Consider the following 21,357-nt stretch of genomic DNA (forward strand, 5'->3'; position numbering starts at 1 on the left):
GCAACTGTCTTAGTAACTTTTCTGAGTGCTATATGTTCAGTCACTCTTACTCTGCACTTAAATTTACTGCTTTCTGCACTTTTTTTTAGTCATTTGTTAATTTAATTGCATTTATATGAACTGTATTTGCCGTAGGGTTGCTACACAATCTGGTGTGCTGGCCTGCACTACAAATTGAATTGTATTTACTGCTGTTTTAGCTGCTTTTCCGTAACAAAAAAATAATTCTAAGCTTCTTTCCTGTAACTAGTCAAGTCCAGATACAGACTTGCTGTATCCAGGACTGTTGGTAAGCTTCTGAGCCCCCCAAGCCTTTCTGTGTTGGAGGGAAGTCTTCTAGCTTATCAGTGGGAGTGGTAAGCACCAGGTAGCCTATCACGGGAAGAGTGGGTTTTGGTCCTGAAACTGTAGTTCATTGGCCATTTGGGTAGTTTTTCCATCTCTTTCTACTTTCTGGTTAAAAGCCTGTTTTGTGTTTGGTCCCTGCCTTTCCTATAACTAGTGTAGTCCAGGTACAGGTTTGCTGTACCCAGGACTGTTGGTAAGCTTCTGAGCCACTCCAAGCCCTTCTGTGTTGGAGAGAAGCCTTCTAGCTCATCAGTGGGAGTGGTAAGCACTAGGTAACCTATCTACCACAGGAGGGGTGGTGTCTGGCCCAGAAATTATAGTTTATTGGCCACTTGGGAAGCTTTTCCATTTCTTTCAACCTTCTGATTCAAAAGCCTGTGTTTGCACTTGTTTCCTATCTTTCCTGTTACTAGTCTAGTCCAGGTACAGATTTGCTGTATCCATGACTCTTTGTAAGCCTCTGAGTCCCCCAAGCCTTTCCATGTTGAAGGGAAGCCTTCTAGCTCATCAGTGGGAGTGGTATGCATTCTACCACAAGGAGTGGTTCCTGGCCCAGAAATTGTAGCCATTGGCCATTTGGGCAGTTTTTTTTTCCATCTCTTTTAACGTTCTGGTTTAAAAGCCGCACTTGCGCTTGTTTCTCACCTTTCCTGTAACTAGCCTAGTCCAGATACAGAGTTGCTATATCCAGGACTGTTTGTAAGCTTCTGAGCCCAGCAAGCCTTTCTGTGTTGGAAGAAAGCCTTCTAGCTTATCAGTGGGAGTGGTAAGCACTAGCTAGCCATTTGGACAGTTTGTCCATCTCTTTCAACTTCCTGGTTTAAAAGACCACATCTGCGCTTGTTTCCCATCTTTCCTGTAACTAACCTACTAGTAGCACTAGAAAGCCTTAAACTGATACAAGCCTTCTAGCTTAGAAGAGAGACTTTGGAGTGATTAAGTATCAGTTTTCTGTACTTTCTTGCTGTACTTAACTGTTTTCCACCTAAACGCAGATTTTCCAGCGTTTATTGCGATACAAAAGCTTGTTTTTTTTCAGAGTGTACTTATTTGACTGCCTGCACTTTTAAAAAGCTGTTTTTTGTTTAAATAATTTGTTTAACTGTTGTACGCTACACACTAAAGTGCGATGGCCTTTTCTGATCGTTTGTAGTAGTTTAAAGCCGTTTTAAAGTGTATTTTTTACTGGTTTTGTCTTTTTTCAAAAAAAAAAAAAATTCTCGTTTCCCACCTTTCTAAGTATAGTCGGTTTTCAGGCTAGTGCTGAATTCAGGGCTGTGATACTAGTTTCTGAGTTGCCCATACCTTACTTGGATAGAAGGAAGTTTCTCTGTTCACCTGTGAGAGAGGGGAGCTTTGAGCAACCTATCTGTTCCTGGAGGAGTGGTTCCAGCGCAGAAGTTAGTAGTTTATTGGCCATTTTGGGCCGAGTTCTAGCTCTTTCATTTCCCTACTATAAAAACCACGTTTGCATGGTTTTGCGCACCGGGCAGTGCCGGTTAGCTACAGTTAAATTATTCTCGGCTCCACTAAGTCTCCTCTTCAGTTTTTCACTTAAAACTAGCCTAACTCTCAACCTAAGCACTCAAAAAGTATCTTACAGCACTTGCCCAGACCTAATAGCAAACACCAATATACCCTGACAGATTGCCCAGCAGAGTAAGGCTCTTTATTCACCCCTCACCAACCAAGCAACTAAGCAGCTCACCCTACTATTCAGGCATGACCAAAGGGCAACTTCAGGTGCACTCTCCAGTCCAGCTGGTGAATCTGGGTATCCTGAGGCAATGTTACAACTGCCTCATGTACACAGACAACCCTCTCTCCTCCTACCACAAAACACTAACATATGCAAGAGATGCAATTATACAGCCAAACTGGAAGCTAAGCTGTCTCCACCCAAGACTGGAACAGACAGTCAAGAGGAGAAGATTAACACTTGCACCACACCTCCAGCCGCACACAGACCTACTAAAACAGCACTGGCAAAAAATTCACAAATACACAAAATTATACTCTGAGGCTCTAAATAAAGACCTGCAAAAGCAGAGACCTCCAAAGCAGACAACCAAACAACCTGCACTTCCCGTCACAAACCAGACAACACATAAAACACAAAATCAGTGCGTTGTACATTCATAGCCCTTAAGGCGAAACATACCTAACACACTAGTAATAGGTGACTCTATAGTCAGGCACACGGACGCCACACTCACTAGGCTGGACAAGCAGAAGTTTACTGTTAGCTGCCTGTCGGGAGCCAGAATCAGCCACATCACACAAGCACTCGGGTCACTCCAGAACAAGTACAAAAATGACTCTGTCATTGTTCATGTTGGTGTGAATGACCTGAGATGTACCTCCCTGGGCTAAGCTTCTGGTGTCATTCAAAGGGTATCCAGTGTCTGTCAGCCTGGAACGACATGCTCGACAAGCTGCGTTGCTTTGCAAGAGACAGCTTGCACCTGTTACTCCTAGGCTTTCGAATACTGGCCAAGGCTCTTGCTGCCCCCATAGTGCCTTTTTTAGGCAAGGCTCAAAAGTAAAACCCACCTCCATAAACAACAAGATTAACAAAAAACTGAGGGTTATGCTACTCAACGCCAGGAGTTTAAATCTCAAAATGCTCGCGCTCGAAGCACTCCTCGGTATGGAGAACAGACATCTGTGCAGTAACTAAAACCTGGTTCAATGCTCCAGAAAGCACCCCAGCAGTACCAGGCTACAACTCATAACATGTTTCGGCCACAGAACACGGACCGAAACACTAAAGGAGGGGGTGTATCCATATTCATCAAGGATACCTACACCGCCAGGTCAGTGGCGCAGCATGATACCTTTGAGATCATCCATGTGCAACTAACATCGGGCAAATCTGCAATGCAAATTGTGGCCTGCTACAGCTCACCCTCCATGACCCAGGACCACCACTCCACCTTTCTGGAGACAATGGAAAGCATTAACATCCTACCGAACACCCTGATATTGAGTGATTTTAGTTACCCTACCATTCACTGGGAAAACTACTAGGGTACAAATTCCCAGGCCCAGCACTTCTTGGAATTCATCAACTCAAACGCCCTGGATCAGCTGGTAAACTCCCCTACCAGAGGTGAAAACATATTGGACCTAGTCATCACCAACATGGGCGACAGGTGTTCCACACCGGAGGTCAACCCGTCAATGTTTAGATCAGACCATAAACTAATCACTCTGGATGACCACACCCCCAACTAAGGAAACTACAGTAAAAAACTTTTCTAAAGCAAACGTCACCTTACTTAAGACAGAGGTGGTAAGTTTTACAGCCCCAAGGCTAAAGGAGAACGCTGCCCAAGATGCAGAAACCTTTACATATGCACTCTATGAGCACCTACAAGGATGCATGGATCGTGCCATCCCTAGCAAAACCAAGACTCACTCCTATAAGAGAAGGAAACCAGTTTGGTAGACCCCAGCAATAGACAATAGGCTATACAATAGGAGGAAACTAGTTCAGAAAAAAGCAAATCCCAAGAAAGACATCTCTGATCAGTATCCGTAAGAAACTAAGGTCCCTCATGAACTCATCCAAGGCTTACTTCGAAAGATAAATAGCCAAGGATTCAAAAGATAATCACAAAGCCTTCTTTAGCTTATAGGTTCATAGATTAGTACTAAGCTAACTGCCCTTGCGGGCCATTTTAAGCCTAGCCAATTACCCCTTGTGAGACTCAAACCCTGCACCTTGTGTTTCCAAGGCAAACACCTTAACTATTAGGCCACCCTCCCAAGCTATGTTAAGAATCTTACTGGCAACTCGCAGATATGCACTGAACTAGTGCAAAATAGCACAAAATATACTGAACCTACTGATATTGCCAACATTCTGGCAGACAGAGTCACTGCAAACTTCACTCCCCTCTCACCTCCAAAAGGGCCCACAATAATACCGGAAAAGTGTAGTGTTCCAAAAATCAGACATGCACAGGTGAAAACAGCACTTTCAAAAGCCAAAAACAGTGTCAATGGGACCAGATGGTGTCCCAGGCTGCGTCTTGCAAAAACTACAGAACAAACTAATCCCCCACCTAAACACGATGTTCAACCTCAGCCTCTCCACAGGCTACATGCCCATAGAATGGCGCACAACAACGGTTATTCCTCTCCACAAAGGAGGGGCCACAACTGACCCTGGTAACCATCGCCCCATAAGCCTGACTAGCCTGGTCTGCAAGGCTATGGAGCACATAATCAAGGAGCTCATTAACAAAGACATTGGGAACATCCAAACACTTCACCCAACCCAGTTCGGCTTTAAGGGCAGATCATGCCTAATAAACCTGGTAGACTTCTTCGAGACAGTCACCAAGGCCATAGACGAGGGGAAAGGTGGTTCACACAGCCTACCTTGACCTCGCCATGGCTTTAGACACCATTCCCCACTCTGGTATTACAGAAAAACTCACCAGCCTGAACATAAACCCCTACGTCACGAGATGGATTGCCAACTGGCTTACAGACAGAACTCGCATGGTAAGAATAGTGGGCTCCAGGTCAGAGCCTAAACCAGTCACAAGTGGTGTCCCGCAAGGCTCGGTCCGGGGACCCCTACTGTTAGGCATATACTTCTCAGAAGTACAGGCAAACACAGGAGGACTATAGCTGACCAAGTTTGCCGATGACTGCAAACTGGGAGCCTTAACTGACTACTCCGGCTGACATGGACATCCTCCAAAAGGGCCTTACTGAGACGGACACCTTGTGCCAAAGTCATGGCCTCAAGCTAAATGCCAAAAAATGCAAAGTCATCCTGTTTGGGAAAAACAAAACGCCCACGAATTACCATATAGGTGGTAGCCCCCTTAATACAGAAGAGGTAATAAGAGATCTGGGCAACCAGGTAGATAGTAATCTCTCCACTGATAATCATATTACCAAAGTAGTTAGGAAATCCCTCTGTGTGGCCCATCTAATTACTAAAGGGTCCGCATCTAGAAATAAAGAGGTTATAGTGCCCCTCTACTTGTCACTCCGACCCACAGAGAGTACCATGCCCCATTTGGGATGCACCTCAAGACACTTCCAACAGCTGGAAAGACCACAAAAGTACCTCACCAAGAGGATTACTGGCCTCAAACATATGTCCTATGCAGCCCGACTGAAAACTCCAGCTGTACTCAGTGGCATATCACTTACTCAGAGGTGATCTCTGTTTGACTTGCAAAGCCATGTCCAACTCAGAATTGATGAACATGCTCCACCTGAAGAAATCCTAGTCACTGCGAGCCACATGCTCTAGTGAGCTAAACCTCACCACAATAAATAGAACATGCTGGAGGGATAGATTCCTGTCACAGAGACTCCCCCCATGCTTTGGAACAAAATTCCAAATTACATCAGGCAGAGCCCCTCACTAACACTCAAGAGAAACCTTGACGAGTGGATGGGTAACAGAAATTACACCCCTGGGATCACTTCATTGGCTCTGCTTGACAGAGAATCAGTTAATTAATCAATGGGGTGGCGAAAGACACACTGGCTAGGCTTAAATGCCTTCGAGTAGATAGCCTAGTACCTACCTATGAACCTAAGTACCTCATCAAGAGGATCACTGGCCTCAATCAGATTGCCCTATGCAGCTTGACTGAAGAAACTCCAGCTGTACTCTAAGATACCACCTACACAGAGGTGATCTCTGCCTGACATACAAAGCCAAGTCCAACCCAAAATTGATGGACATGCTCCACCTAAACCATATCCTGAGCCACATGCTCCATGGATCTAAACCTCACCACAACAATGAACAGGACGTGCTGGAGGGATAGATTCCTGTTCGAGACTTCCCATCCTCTGGAACAAGATTCCAATCTACATTAGGTAGAGATCCTTGCTAACCCTCTTCAAGAGAAACCTTGACAAGTGGATGGGACAAAGTTTACCCCAGGGATCACTTCAATGGCTCTGCTGGACAGAGGCACAGGGAACTCATCTAAGGGGGGCGGTGAAAGCAAACATTCCTGCTAGGCTTATAAATGCCTTTGGGCAGATAGCCTAGTACCTACCTATGAAGCTATGACTACAAAAAGGTGTACTAAAATACTTATAGGAATAAGACAGCATACCCCAATCCTCAGGCCAGTTAGAAAAATGCAATGCATTCACAAAAATGTGTTTCATCTAATAACAGCAACATGACTGAAGTTGCACCTGAAAGTTATTCACCAGAGGGTGTTCCACACAAAAGATTGCACGATAAAGCAAAGGAATGGGAGAGGAGCTTCAACCCCTACCTACGGATACAACACAGAATCCCCAGGAGGGGAAGCTCTCAACAAGCTGTTCTACTGGAACACAATTTTGACACTGCAGTTACGTATCATACTTCTGTCAAATTTGATGACTTAAAATTCTGTAATTATTCTCAAAAAGAGACATTACCCCTGTGTCTACCTCTTCCCAGAAGGGTTTTAACTATGTCCTTGCTTATTATCCTAATGTTGTGGAAGTTTTATTGCACAATTTAAGCTTTTTGTAAGGAAATTATATTTTGAAAGTATCGTTGCCTAAATCTGAATTCGATATTTAAGTACCTGCCATTATTACCACCCATTACTCTTTTTGAAAAGTTGTGAGAATAAGGAATTGGTTTAAGAGGGAAAAAAATGCTTTACAATCCCACGTGATGAAAAGTAACAGAGTTAAAGACAGAAATTTGAGACCAATTAAACCTAATAAAGGTGTTTGGGGAGGGGTTATTGTAGATGGTCATATGTATTCTCTAAAAATGCTCGATTTGACCAAGGGTGAGTTCTCATGCTTCCCTTAATGAAATTAATATTTTTATACCATGCAATAGATATGACATTACTTACCCGTTAAATTAAGGGTTTTTTTTAGTAAGAAATCCTAGAATTCCGGCAGTGTTCTGCAAAGCAAAAATACAGGCAAGTCCCCAGGTTATGGACATCCGACATGTGGACAAACGGGATGCCGCAATGTTGGAAATAACGTGAAAATAAAAATCCTTACAGTTCCATGAATGTTGTACTTTCCTTTGCCCAGTTTTCCCAATCGTGAAGCTGCTTGCACGTCTTGTTAGAGCAGCTACTTGCACGTTCACAGAAAACAAGAGATCAGATTGGTTAAGAGGGTCACTGTATTGGAGATCTGATTGGTCAAGACCACAGTCTTGTACAGTACAGTACTGAAACTGTTACTGTACTGCACAATGGAATGAACAAATTACATTGAAGCGCACTAGGGTCTAGGTGACAGGAAGAGGTCTGAAAGTTCAGGAAAGAGTGGAAGACATTCGTAGATGATGCCAGTAGTACAGAAATGTGAAGTGAAGCTTAAAAAGAGGCAAGTTCAACATTTTTGTAATATGGAACATTGTACTGCATTGCATTTGTATAAAACAAGAGAATGTCTGGAAAACACTGCTCTGAATCAGCTAAACTGAAGTGTTAATTAGGTGTAGACAGTGGTAGTATTGACCAATCAGACCTGAAAAGTGTCTGGCTGCTGAATGTATATCCTATGGAGCTCCACTTTACTACTGTATTGCAGCCAGACAATTTTGTGAACTTCCACATTGATGACATTGCAACCCATGCCTCCAAAACCTAAATCCAATGCACATGCTGGTGATGTGGCAAAGAAAAGGAAAGCAAACACCCTGGAAAATAAGAGATGCAAGAGAGGTGAAGCACCATCTGTCACTGGAAAGCCATTATGCTATAGCCATTCAACGATCGGAACAATTTTACAAGGCAAAGCAAGAATAATGAATCTATGTTGAAAGGCCATGCCCCAATGAAAGCTATGATTTTTACAAAGCAATGCAGTGGTTTAATTCTGGAGATGGAAAAGATCTTGCTAATTTGGATCAAAGACCAAAATTAGAGGAATATCCCTATTAGCATTTCATTAGTGCAAGAAAAGACTCAAAGCCTTTTCGATTATTTAAAAGTTGCTCCACAGCAACTGCAGTCAGATATGCTGATTTTTTTGCGAATAGGTGCCGTTTCCATCGCTTTAAAATACGGGCTAATTGACAGAACATTAAAGTTAAAGGTGAAGCGGCAAGTGCAGATTTAAGAGCTGCAAGGAATTTTCCTAAAATGTTGGAAAAAACTGAATAGGGAGGTCATTTCCCAGACCAAATATTTAATGTAGAAGAGGCTGGCTTATTTTGGAAGAAAATGCCTGAAAATTTCAAGAGGAAAAAAAAAGTGGAACAGGGCATAAGACAGCAAAAGATAGGCTAACATTCTTGTCTGGTTGTAACAGTTTGGTAACTTTATGATGAAGCCCTTGCTTGTGTATCACTCCTTAAATCAGAGGGCACTACAGCATGTCATTAAGGCATCTCTTCCTGTTATTTGGAAGGCAAATGCAAAGGCTTGGGTTACAACTGCCATCTTTGAAGATTGGTTCTTGAACCATTTTGTTCCTGCTGTTCAAAGGCATTGCTTGGCCAAAAACATTCCTTTCAAAATACTCCTACTAGACAATGCACCTGGACATCCAAACAGTTTAAAAGACTTTCACTACAATGTTAAAGGTGGTATGTTTACCCCCAAACACCATATAGCTACTTCAGCTAATGGATCAGGGAGTAACAGCCTAATTTAAGGCCTATTATCTATAGTGGATCTTCTCTCAAGCAGTCAGGGCTACCCAAGATAATGCAATGATCTTAAAGGAGTTCTGGAAGAATTGTCATAAAAAATATTGCCGATTTTTGGGATGAAGTGAAGCAGCCAAATATAAAAGGAGAGTGGAACAAATTGTGCTCATAATTTTCTCCTGCTTTGCAGGCTTCTATAGATGATGGCATTGAAAAGTACAGTTTTGTACCTACCATAAATGTAGATGTTCGAGGATCTACATTGCTGCAGTCATAACCTGTGGGTAGTCCGCTGTCCTCGGTCGGCCCGAATACCAAAGAGCTAGTCTGGCATCGGTCATTGTCGCTCAGAGCCGACGTCAGTACGTAGTAGTACTAAAGCGCATGACCGACGCCATATCCTCAGTCTTTCTTGTCCCAGATGTCAGAAGGCCTAGAAATGAAGGCCAGAGCCAAAATAGTAAACACCCAACCACCACCAGTGTGGAAATGAGTATCCCCAAAAAGAAACACAGCAGCCCCAAACTATAGAGGGGAAGGAGGGAGGGATAATAGGACTGCAGCAATGTAGATCCTCGAACATCTACATTTATGGTAGGTACAAAACTGTACTATTTTCTTCGTCTCACATTGCTGCAGCCATAACCTGTGGGTAGAATCCCAAAGCAAAGGAAAAGGGAGGCTGGCAAACTAAATGGCATTAGGAGCTGCTAACATGCCCTGTAAAACCGCAGTGGCAAACCCAGCCCTGGACTTGGAATAAAGAGGGAGATGGTAATGCTTAGTAAAAGTGTGTACTGAACTCCAAGTAGCTGCCTCCAAAATATCCTTAGTAGCAACACCCCTCAAAAAAGCAGTAGATGTGGCAGTAGCCCTAGTAGAATGAGGTCTGATTCCAGCAAGAACATTCTTCCCATGATGAGAACAAAAAGCAATACAATGACCAATCCACTTTGAAATAGTCTGCTTTGAAACAGCTTTCCCTTGTGAACTCAAAGCAAAAGAAACAAATAACTGTTGAGACTGTCTGAACTCCTTAGTTCTGCTCAAATAGTAAAGTAACTGCCTGTGGATATCCAAAGAATGCAAGACTTTTTCCCCCTTATTTTGGGGATCAGCATAAAAAGTAGGCAAATGAATAGACTGGTTCAAGGCCACATTAGAAATCACTTTAGGCATAAAAGTAGGGTTAGTACGCAAAGAAACTCTATCCTTATGGAATATCAGAAAGGGTTCAACTGCCATGAGTGCCTGCAATTCAGATACCCTCCTAGCAGAAGTAACGGCCAACAAAAAAGCAGTCTTCCAAGACAAAAACTTTAACTCAGACGTAGCTGCAGGTTCAAAAGGAGGTAAAGTAAGCTTCTCCAACACAAAATTGAAATCCCAGGAAGGAGTAGGAGCTCTACGTGGGGGTCTTATATTTTTTGCCCCTCTAAGAAATTGCTTGAACAAAGGGTGAGAAAATAAAGGAGGGTCACAATCATAGTGAGCAGAAATGGCTGCAGCATGAACCTTCACAGAAGAGAACGACAAACCCTTGTCCAGTAATTCAGTAAGATACTGTAGTGCAAAACTCAAATTAGGTACTGAAACATCAAAGCCCTTTGCTGTGCTCCAAAGAAAAAATCTCTTCCATTTATCAGCATAAACTTTGAGTACTAGGCCGCCTGGCTTCCAAAATGACATTTAAAACCTGTTGAGGAAGCTGAGACCCCACTGGCTCTAATACAGAATACGCCAGGCTGTTAGATGCAGGGACTGCACCCTGACATTGAGAAAATGATTGTTTGACTGGGATAACAAATGAGGAATCTGTGGCAAAGGCCAAGGAGGCTCCTGAATTAAACTCCTCAGCAGAGGATACCAATGCTGACGTGGCCAATCTGGTGCTATTAGAATCATGCAAGGCTTGTCCCGCCTGACTTTCAAGAGTACCTTGGGAAGAAGAGGCAGAGGGGGGTAAGCATAGACGTGAAGGTTGTTCCAACTGAAAGATAGAGCATCCACTTTCCAAGCATTTGGGTGGAACATCTTTGTGCAAAGTTTTGGCAGTTGAAAATTCAGTGGATAAGCGAACAGATCTATGTCTGGAGTTCCCCAAGCCACAGTCAATAGTTTGAATACCTGAGGATCCAGTTTCCACTCGTGGGGATCTACAATTTCCCTGCTCAATACATCTGCTAGGGAGTTCTGTGCTCCTGGCAAAAACCGTGCTTGAAGACTGATTTGCAAACTCAGAGCAGTCTCCCACAAAATCACTGCTTGTCTGCACAGAGGATAGGAATGGGTTCCCCCCTGCTTGTTGATGTACCACATGGCTGTTGTGTTGTGTCTGAATAAACACCTGTCCCGGCTGAAGTAGGTCCTTGAAGGCCATCAAAGCAAATTGGACTGCTAACATTTCCTTCATGTTGATATGCAAATGTAGTAGTTTGGGAGGCCACATGTCTTGTATCCATTTCCCATTGAAGTGTGCTTCCCCAAGCCAAGTCCGAGGCATCCGTCGTTAGTACCTGACTCGCCTCTGGTCAGGCCACAGAGAGTCCCTTGTTTAGGTGACATTCCTGAGCCCACCACAAGAATTCCTTCTGGATGCATGGTATAATCCGAATTACAGTGTCCAAACCGTGGCAGTGTTGAGTCCACACACTTTTGAGATACCATTGTAGCTTCCTCATATGCAGTTTGGCATTGGGAAGTACTAGAATGCAAGATGCCATGAACCCCAAGGCTTGAAGGACTGTCCTTGCAGTCAGCCTGGACATTACTGATAACCGCTGGAAGTATAGATGAAGAGTTCTTTGTTTGTCCGGGGTCAGAAATGCCATCTGAGAAGCTGTATTCAGTCTCACACCGAGAAAGCACATGTCCTGAGAGGGCACTAGACTGGACTTTATTTCGTTCACAGAATACCCTGGGCACCTTAAAACTGCCATTACATACTGTAGATGTTGAAGCAACTTGTCTTTGTCTTGAGCAAGAATCAGGCAATCGTCCAGATAAGGATAAAGTTGTATTCCTCTCTGTCTGAAGAAAGCAATTACAGAAGCCAGGACTGTTGTGAATACCCTGGGCGCAGTAGATAAACCAAAGGGCAATGCAGAGAACTGATAATGAGAAGTACCAGCCCGAAATCTCAGGAATCTCCTGCAGCTGGGCCTGATAGGGATGTGAAGATAGGCCTCCGAGATCCAGGGTTACCATCCAATGATCTTTGCCTAGCATAGGCAGAAGTTGTTGCAATGTTAACATCTTGAACTTTGGAATGTCTAGGTAGGTATTGAGAATGGACAAATCCAGAATCGGCCTCCAAGTGCTTCCTTTCTTTGGCACTAGGAATAGACGGGAATAAAATCCTAGGCCTACTTCTGACGGAGGGACCACCTGAATTGCCCCCATCTGCAAAAGCAAAGAAATTTGTTCCTGAGCCTCCAGCCTTTGCTGGGGAGGCACATCCGGCATGCCTTGGAAAGGAGGAAAAGTGTGAAAATAAAACTTGTAACCTCAATTTATTATATCCAACACCCATTTCTCCTGGGTGACCAAATGCCAGTTTTGTTTGAAAAGTCCTAACTTTCCTCCTAGAGGAGCTGCCAGTAAAGAAGGGTCTGGCAGCTGAAGATACAGGTCATTGGGTCTGTTTACGAAAGGGCTGACCCCTACCCTCACCAGAAGACTGTGCAGGAGAACTCCAAGTCCTAGGTCTGAAAGAACCCTGAGCGTGAGCCCTGCCTCTACCACGTCTAGACCTGCCCTTAGACTGATAGTCCGAAGAAGGATAAGACCAACCTCTAGCAGGCCAATTCCTGCTAAACTTAGGGGGCTGCACCTGCAGAAAATCCTTGACCATCTGCATAGACTTAGCCTCATCTTCCATCTTTTTCAAAACTGATTCCACAGGAAGACCAAAAAGTACTTCAGATTGAAGAGGAGCATCCAAAATCCGAGCTTTAACATGCTCTGACAAATTTTGATCTTTAAGCCATGTGTGTCTACGAATAACAGAACCTGTAGCCGCCACCCTGGAAGAAGCCTTAAGAGCATCGAAACCACACTGCAAAGAATGTTTGCCAACCTGATCTGATGCATGAACCAACTCCTGGAGCTCCTTACACTCTATACCCTCAGATAAAGCATCCACCTTAGATTTCAATTGTCCTAACAAAAAATTCTGATACTTCAGCATATGAAATCGGCAATTCAAAGCCCTCATAGCTAACGTAGAGGTGGTGTACACTTTTTTCCCGCACCTATCTAACGCTCTGGAATCTTTATCCAAAGGAACTGGATTCTTAGCCACAGAAGCCCTAACACCCTTCGGACCTTGAATAATAGTTTCCGGATCAGCTCTAGGGCTCCTGTACAAATACTTATGAGCTTCTGGAACTCTGTAATACCTGTCTGGCTTAACAGGGGCAGGAGGCAAAGAATCAGGATTAAGGGAAGATTCAGAAAAAACATGCTGAACAACATCTAAGACAGGAGGAATAGCCAAGGGCCTATGCTGAGGCAAAAACAAAAATTCCCTAAGCCTTTTTCGAGAATCTGAAAAATCCTGACCTTCCCACTTGAAATGTTCCCTCATGGAATGTAAGGTCTCAGAAAAAGAAAAATCCTCTGGAGGGGAAGCAGAAGGACAGGAGTCCTCTGCATCCGACTCTGAATAGGAAGGAAAATCCTGAATTTCTTCAGCTGAGGAATCAGAGTAGTCTGAAGAATGATCCATTCCCTCTATATCTGCCTCCACCCTAGGCCTCTTCTCTGGGGGGGGGGCATAGAACCCCTGATCAAAGTAATCAAGTCCTCTGCCATTTTCAACATATGCTTTTTAGGAACAGGGGCTGGAGAGCTAGAAGTATGACCAGGGCCAACACCAGGTTTGGCCTTGGCATGGCCTTTAGCCACTGAAGAAGGCCTAATAACCTTTTGTAAGGATGGAACCACAGACACCTGAGAAGCACCCTCAGCCTGGCCTACCTCCTGAGAGGCCAACTCCTGCAAAAGTAAAGGTTCCCCCTGGGATTCAGCCGAACCCACTGCAGAATCCACAGATTCAACCGGAGGCTCTGTAGAACCGGCGTCCGCAACGGACGACTCATCCGGTTTAGACCTTAAAGATTTGTCTTTACGCTTTTTAGCGGTAGCGGGCATTGGAGGATCCGACGGCATGTTATAGTTACACCGCTTACCGAAAACAAGCCTGGCACAATCTAATCTCCGTTTAATGGTGCGCTTATTAAATCTAGCACAAAAGCGACACCCGACTACGTCGTGCTCAGGCCCTAAGCAAGGAATACAGAAAGAATGATAATCCCTATGAGGTATCTGTTTCCCACAAGAAATGCAATTAACTTTTTCTGACATCCACATAACAGGCAAGAAAAGACAAAAATTTCCCCAATGGGGTACTTAGCCCAACTTGGTCTTCGGTCTGAAACTCGATAAATGAAAATTTCAGAACGCCGAACGGCACTTGCAAACGCTGCTTCTGCTTCGGACCACGCGGCAAGAAAGACTGGGGATATGGCGTCGGTCATGCGCTTTAGTACTACTACGTACTGACATCAGCTCTGAGCGACAATGACCAACGCCAGACTAGCTCTTTGGTATTCGGGCCGACCGAGGACAGCAGACTACCCACAGGTTATGACTGCAGCAATGTGAGACGAAGAACATCCAGGCAAGCTGTGGCTGATACTGGTAATCAACTACAGCTAGACATCATTGACATGGATGTTTGAGTAACTCGACTCCCATGCCAAAGAACTCACTAATGAAGACCTTATGGAACTGGAGAAGCAGACAATAGCATTTGAGGAAGAAAATAGGGACCTAGAAACTCCAAAATCAAAGTTTGACAAAAAAGAGAGTTAGCCGAAGCCTTTCATCTCCATGAATCAGGAATGGAGAAGTTAGAGGAACAAGACCTTAATACAGACATGTTCACCTAAGTTTACTGTTCAGTTATTGGGGGCCTCAGCTGCTATAAGGCCACTTATGACAAGAAAAAGAAAAGCTCTGTACAAACCTCCCTTGATGCCTACTTCAAGAAACTGACTCCAGTAGTGAACACCCTCTCTCTCCAGCAGCAGAACCAAACCCTGATTTTGCACCACCAGGCCCAGTCTCTCGAAGTACATCATTTTCTGCATCATCCAATTAATAAAGTTATCATAATGTTAACTCACAAATGACAACCTTTACAGCAACTGTTCTTTTCTTTCCATTTAAACTGTTAACTGTTTAATGTTTTTACAGAACATACTGTATGAACATTACTGTACTATTACACTGTATTAACACTATTACTACAGTATCCAGTATTTATACTTCAGTTTTTTTTTTATTTTTTTTTTATTTGGAAGTGTTTCTAAAGTGTTTTACATGCAAAGAAAAAAAAAAACAAATACTGGACTGAGGCAAACATTTGACTAAGTGACATTTAATAAGAACCATATGATTGTGCTTCGACCTGCATACAAATAGGACTTAAGGACAGACTAAAAAACTGGATGTCCTTATCCCAGGGACTACCTGTAGATAAATCTGCACTGGATCGCCCACTGAGACAAATAGTAGCCCCAGCAGATTCCAAGACAGAACCTTTAATAAAACATGTTGATTTTAAATTGAAAATATTTTAGCTAAATAAGGGTCATGTTTTAAGGGATTCTTGGCATTTTTTAAGAGGTTTTTGCCAAGACTAGTTATTCGACCCATATACACAGCACATGCAGAAAACTACAACTCAAAGTGGAAAGGGATGATGTTGAAATGGGGTAAGCTCACGAAACGAGGAAATGGGATTTTGGATGCAGGCCTTTAAGGAGAGTATCAGTAATCAAGGAATATCATGTCCATAAAGTAGCAGAAAGCATTCTAAGAACTAAGCCAACACGGGACTGGATAAAGGAGATTCTGCCAGAAGGAATAACTGCAATTAAGAACACAAACAAATGGGGCGGCTGGAATTTATTGAAGAAAACTGGCAAAAGAACAAAGGTATTAGAAACAAATAAGTATAGAGGCAAAGGACAATAGAATGAGATGATGCCAAGAATTTGGCCTGCAAGTTAGATATTGCTTTCCCTATCAAGGACAGAGAGTATATAGGCAAAGAGAAAGAAATCAGGAGTCCTAAATGAAAGGCCAGCACTGGTAGAGTTTTTAATAGAATCTACAACAGAAGCTGCCATTAAAAAAGGAATAATTAGTACAGCATATAAAATATTGCATGATAATTATAAGAATCACAGGAGGTATGAAAGGATTGGAAGAGAGCTTGGATAAGCAATTCACAAAGAAAATGAGAGGATATGCATGTCTTCCAAACACAACAAAATCCAGAATACTTAGGATTTTTGCTTGGAAGGTGTTTACACAGTTATTTTTATAACCCAAGTAGACTCCAGAGAATTTTTCCTCAGGTGGATGGCAAATACTGAAGGTGTGATGGGGAAGAAAGAGGTAATTGGGAACAAATTTTCTTGTAGTGCTAGAAGTTCGCAGACTAAGGATTCCCTGCAGAATGCACTGTCAGGGATGCTGGGTGGACAGATTGTTGCGAGTGAGATTTTTCTGAGCTAGAATACAAAATCAGAATTGCCTAGACATGACAAGGCCTTGCAGTCTCTAATTATGGTGGCTGCCAAAGAAGCAATTACTATAAAATGGAAATCAAAATCTAAATCAACAATTTATAAGTAGGGAATGTAACGGATGAAAATGGAATTGATATCTTTAGAAAAAGGTAGGAGGAAACTAAATAAGAAAAACTGGTAATTGTGGTAACAGTACATTACCGGGGAGGATTGGAGGTTTAAAGGAAGGCAGGACTTAAATGAGCTATGCAATGTTTGACTGAAAATGATTGGGTAGATAAGTGATGCATAATGTTTGCAACTGGGAGTGTTTCAGTATGGTTTGTGATATAAACTTCTTGCAACTAGGATTGTGTTGGTGTGGTTTGTTTTCATTTATATAAAAATGTAGGATTGTTAAACCATCACTTACGACAATAAGCAAAGATGCTGGTTTTATTAAAAAAAGGGGGGCAGGAATTGAATCATTTATGTACTATTGCTTTGGTTATAGGATACATAGCAATATATGTGAAGCATGTTTGTTCATTTGAATTTAATACAGTTTGATTACTTGTGTAAAACTGATGTCACAAGTGATCACTCTTTTTTTTTTTTTTAAAAGACTAGTTATTTGCCCAATATTTTTTGCGATAATCGACATTAAGGATTTATTCCCAGTAATACCTCACCAAGCAAGGATGGAAAAAGTTTTACGCAATAGTTGGTACCAACCTAGACTAATCTGAGATAGGCACTACATATCAATGTATGGAGATAGTGCTAACAATTGTTTACTATGAAGGTGAAGATTTTAAACAACTTAAGGGTGTTGCTATAGGAGCAGCACTGGCACCTATCTTTGCTAACTTGCTCGTGGTATTGGGAAACCAGTACTATTTTCACTTTCTCCTTTTGTCCAGGATACAGATCTGTCTGAGGTACCTGGATGACTAACCGTTCTACAGATTTTTTTAGAATCCCACATTGACAGGTAAATAATTACAATTGTTTTGGATATTACAGTTACTAAGTGTTAACGAGAAAAGGTACGAGTCAACTATTTATAGAAAGGAAACGTTTTCAAATGGTTACCTGCATTGACAGCCAACATGATTTAGGCAAAGAAATTTAGTAAGAGGGTAATTAATTAGAATGACTAGGCTTTTTTCTGACAATTGTCTTTGAACAAGAAATTAAATTGTGCAATTTGTTTGAATGTCATGGTTACCCTTTAGCTATGTTGAAGGCATTAAGTGATTGGGTAAAAAGTCAGAACTTGGAGATATCGACCACTTCTACATCAAATTATTGGTACAGTAGCCAAGGGGTCTACTTTTAATAATTTGTCTCGAACACCGGTATTAGAATGCAATAGAATTGTACATTCATTGAAAATGAGTCACTGGGGCAGTCTTTGGTGCATATGATCTATTGCATAAATACTTAGTATTTAAGAATAGTAGGAATTTGAAAATGTATTATAGACCAGAATTACACCAGAAGTATGAACACTACAAAGAATTTGGGCATGAGGAATTGTGAATCATGTAAACAGTATAAGTTTATTTTTAGTGGTATGTATTTTTCTGTTCCCAGATATTCTAAACTGATTTCCCTTAGGAGTAGTTATGATTGTAATACTAGAGGCGTAGTTTATATTGCTTTTTGTTCCTCTTGCCCTGCATTTCATGTTGGTGAGACAGAGGGGTCCTTGAAAAACCCTACCATATCAACACACTTATGTTATCTGTAAGAAAAATAGTTCCACTGCTTTAAACAAACATTCAATTCAATGTGATCATTTTAGAAAATTATCTTTTACTGTCTTGAAAAAAGTTTTTCGCCCATTAGAGATGACGACTAGGGGCTATTATTGGAACAAAGGGAGAGGGAAATTCACTGGCAGTTGCTACTGAATGCTGCAGTTGCACCTGCTATTAAGGATTTGATTTCAACTAGTTGCATTTTAAAAGCAAAAGCTTATTTACTATGAATTATATAGATACACAGATATATTCTAATTATGGTTTGATTAAAGTTTAGTACATGAACTTTAATTATATACATGTATGTTTCGATAGTTACATATTTTTTTTATTTCTGAATACATTTTCATTTAATTATTTGCAAATAAGGGTTTTAAATGCATTTAATATACTTGTCATAACTCATAAAATTTGTGTTTTTTCTGTATTTCTGTGGCGAAGTGGGGACTGAAGTCAGTATATGACAACAGGCGTTTGAGTTTCAGGCTTTATCCTTCAGAAAATGCATAACACAACACATTGCACTCTAAGTTTATAGGAACAATATTTAAAATTAGACCGTATTTTTGGGGCTTTGTCCCCCAATTTTTGGCTTTGTCCAGATTTTGTTGTGCCCAGAGGTTGAGAGCTATGATGCATGTATCTTTAAAAACTGTTGATTTGGTGCCAGTTTTATTTAACAAGAAATTATGTTTTAATGACTCAAGTTCTTTTATCTATAGGAATGAAAGCACCTGGTCTAGTAAGTTAGTGACCTTCATGGAGTGCTACTTTTAGCTTTTTAATAAAGGGAACGGGACCATACACTCACTCTCTCCAATCTGCTTGAGCATATACTGTTTCACACCACCAGTACAGAAATCTGGGAGCAAATCACAGCGTCACACTGTTCACTACACTGTTAGAGTCATACACTGTTATAGAGAAATGGGAGCTTCAATTAAAAACTACTTACCAATCTGTCCAGCCTTAACTTTGAAAGGTACTCCAAGGTCACTCTGTTGAACAAAAGCAAATTTGTTTAGAAAAGTATTTACATATTAAACTGAATAAATTACAGGTAAGTAATGACGAACTGCATAGTCATGTATTATAAAGTAATACAATGTCACAAATGGCTGGACAAACCACAGACTTACCTTTGTATGCAAAACAATCTTCCATGTCTGTTACAGGCTGCATCTTATAAAAGTTAGATATTATATACTGCTAAGAAAAGAACTTGACATAACCTTGCATGTCCTCCTCTTCCATGTTGCAGTACTCATAATTGTAGGAAGGTTGCTGCCTGCAGCACCGGACATCCAGCCAGTATACCAAAGTATTAGGAGCTTCCTCCTTGCTTCCAGGGGTACTACTGTATGCAGTAGTTCATACTGAAGTGGGTATGTGCATACATCACTTTTATAGCAATCGGTTTATGGCTCTGACAAACGTTACACGTACCCCTGCTCTTAAGACTTTTCTATACTGGCCAGCTGTCAGGTGCTGCATGCAGCAACCTCCCTAGTTATGAATACTGCAACACAAGAATAAAAGGACATCTCCCTAATTCAAATCCATTATGCTGAAAGTGAAGGGCAGCATCTGTTATATCCCACTAATGAATACAGGTCAGTGCAGCTACCAATTGCTAAAAAAAATAGTTCTGTAAGAACTTACTTAACCGTACATGTTCTTCTCTTCTATGTTGCAGTATTCTTCAAATGAGGGAACATCTGCCATGGGTGACCACACATCTGGCCAGTATAAGAGACCTTTTAAGGACTGCTAGTCCGTGGGATGTCACATGCATGGTTTAGGAGTCCATCCACCATAAAAGCAATGTACGCACATACAATCCTCAGAATTGAATGCCACTGAAGGAACACCAGTCTAAGGAACAAACATTTTTAGACATCCAGAACAAAAGCAGAAACCAGGGGGAAGGAGGGAGAGATAGAATACTGCAACATAGAAGAGGACGACATCTATTGTCATAAGATTTTACACAATTACTCTATGTCCCCCTATTCTAATGTTGCAGTAATCTTTACATGGAGAGCATCAAAGCTCAGGAGGAATCCTGGGAGGTGAATGGACCAGAACTCCTCTCTACAAAGTCAAAGAATGGCTCAAGCAAAACCAGCTCTAGGACCTGGAGATGCTGTCCAACTTATAATACTTGGTGAAGGTATGTACAGAAGTCCAAATAGCTGCTTCTAGAATGGTAGTATCCAAACCCTAAAAAAAACCACAGACCTAGTACAATTAACCTAAACACAAAAAGAGAGGCTCTTCCTATGGAAAACATACAAAGAAATAACAGTCAAAATCCAGGAGGAAATATTGTGCTTAGAGACATGCAGTCCTTGAGCCCTGAGATGAAAAGAAAACAGCTGATCAGATTTCCTGATGGATTTTATTTGGATAAAACTATGACCAAGTGGTCTATGCACATTCAAGGTGTACAAGATCCTCTCAACAGGATTATGGAGAGGGAAAAAAGGTGGGCAAATTAATAGCTTGGTTAAAAGACAACTCATTCACAACACTGGGCATAAAGGAAGGGTTATAGTATGCAAGATGACCCTGTCCTTGTGGAAAACCAGAAAACGTGGGGGAAGCCATTAAGGCTTAAAGCTCAGATACCCTTCCAGCAGAGGTCAAAGCTAGTAACAGTTTTCCAAGTACAGTGTTGCAAAGAAGCTGTAGCTGCAGGCTCAAATGGAGCCACAGTCAGCTTCTCCAGAACAAAGTTCAAATCCCAAGGAGGAGGAACAGGCTTCATGGGAGGTCTAATGTGAAAGTTGCCTTTGAGAAAAAGTTTAACTTATAACCTAGAAGTCAAAGGGGGAGACAAAGGCAAGCAGGCAGAATGGCTGACAGATGGACTTTCACAGAGGAGTTAGCCAAATCATCATTGAGCAACTCACAGGTAGGAAAGAACAAATGGAATATCTAGACAGTAATCAAGGTTGTGTAAACAACATCAGATAAAAAATCTCATCCATTTGAATAACCAGGATTTACTAGTATTCTGGCCTCCTGCTGTACTCTAAGC

General features: G+C 41.9%; 1 protein-coding gene across 1 annotated transcript in view; it reads right to left on the reverse strand.

Annotated features, from left to right (window-relative positions):
* Positions 1–21,357, reverse strand: part of VPS13C (vacuolar protein sorting 13 homolog C) — a 6,956,796-nt gene that overhangs the window by 6,585,739 nt on the left and 349,700 nt on the right. Inside the window, exon 3 of the mRNA XM_044076309.1 lies at positions 19,270–19,312. Within this exon, the coding sequence (XP_043932244.1) occupies positions 19,270–19,312 (43 nt within the window). The remainder of the gene's footprint in view (positions 1–19,269; positions 19,313–21,357) is intronic.

This window comes from Protopterus annectens, chromosome 7.part0, assembly GCF_019279795.1.
Source record: "Protopterus annectens isolate FY-2018-M chromosome 7.part0, PAN1.0, whole genome shotgun sequence".
Taxonomy (NCBI): Eukaryota; Metazoa; Chordata; order Ceratodontiformes; family Protopteridae; genus Protopterus; species Protopterus annectens.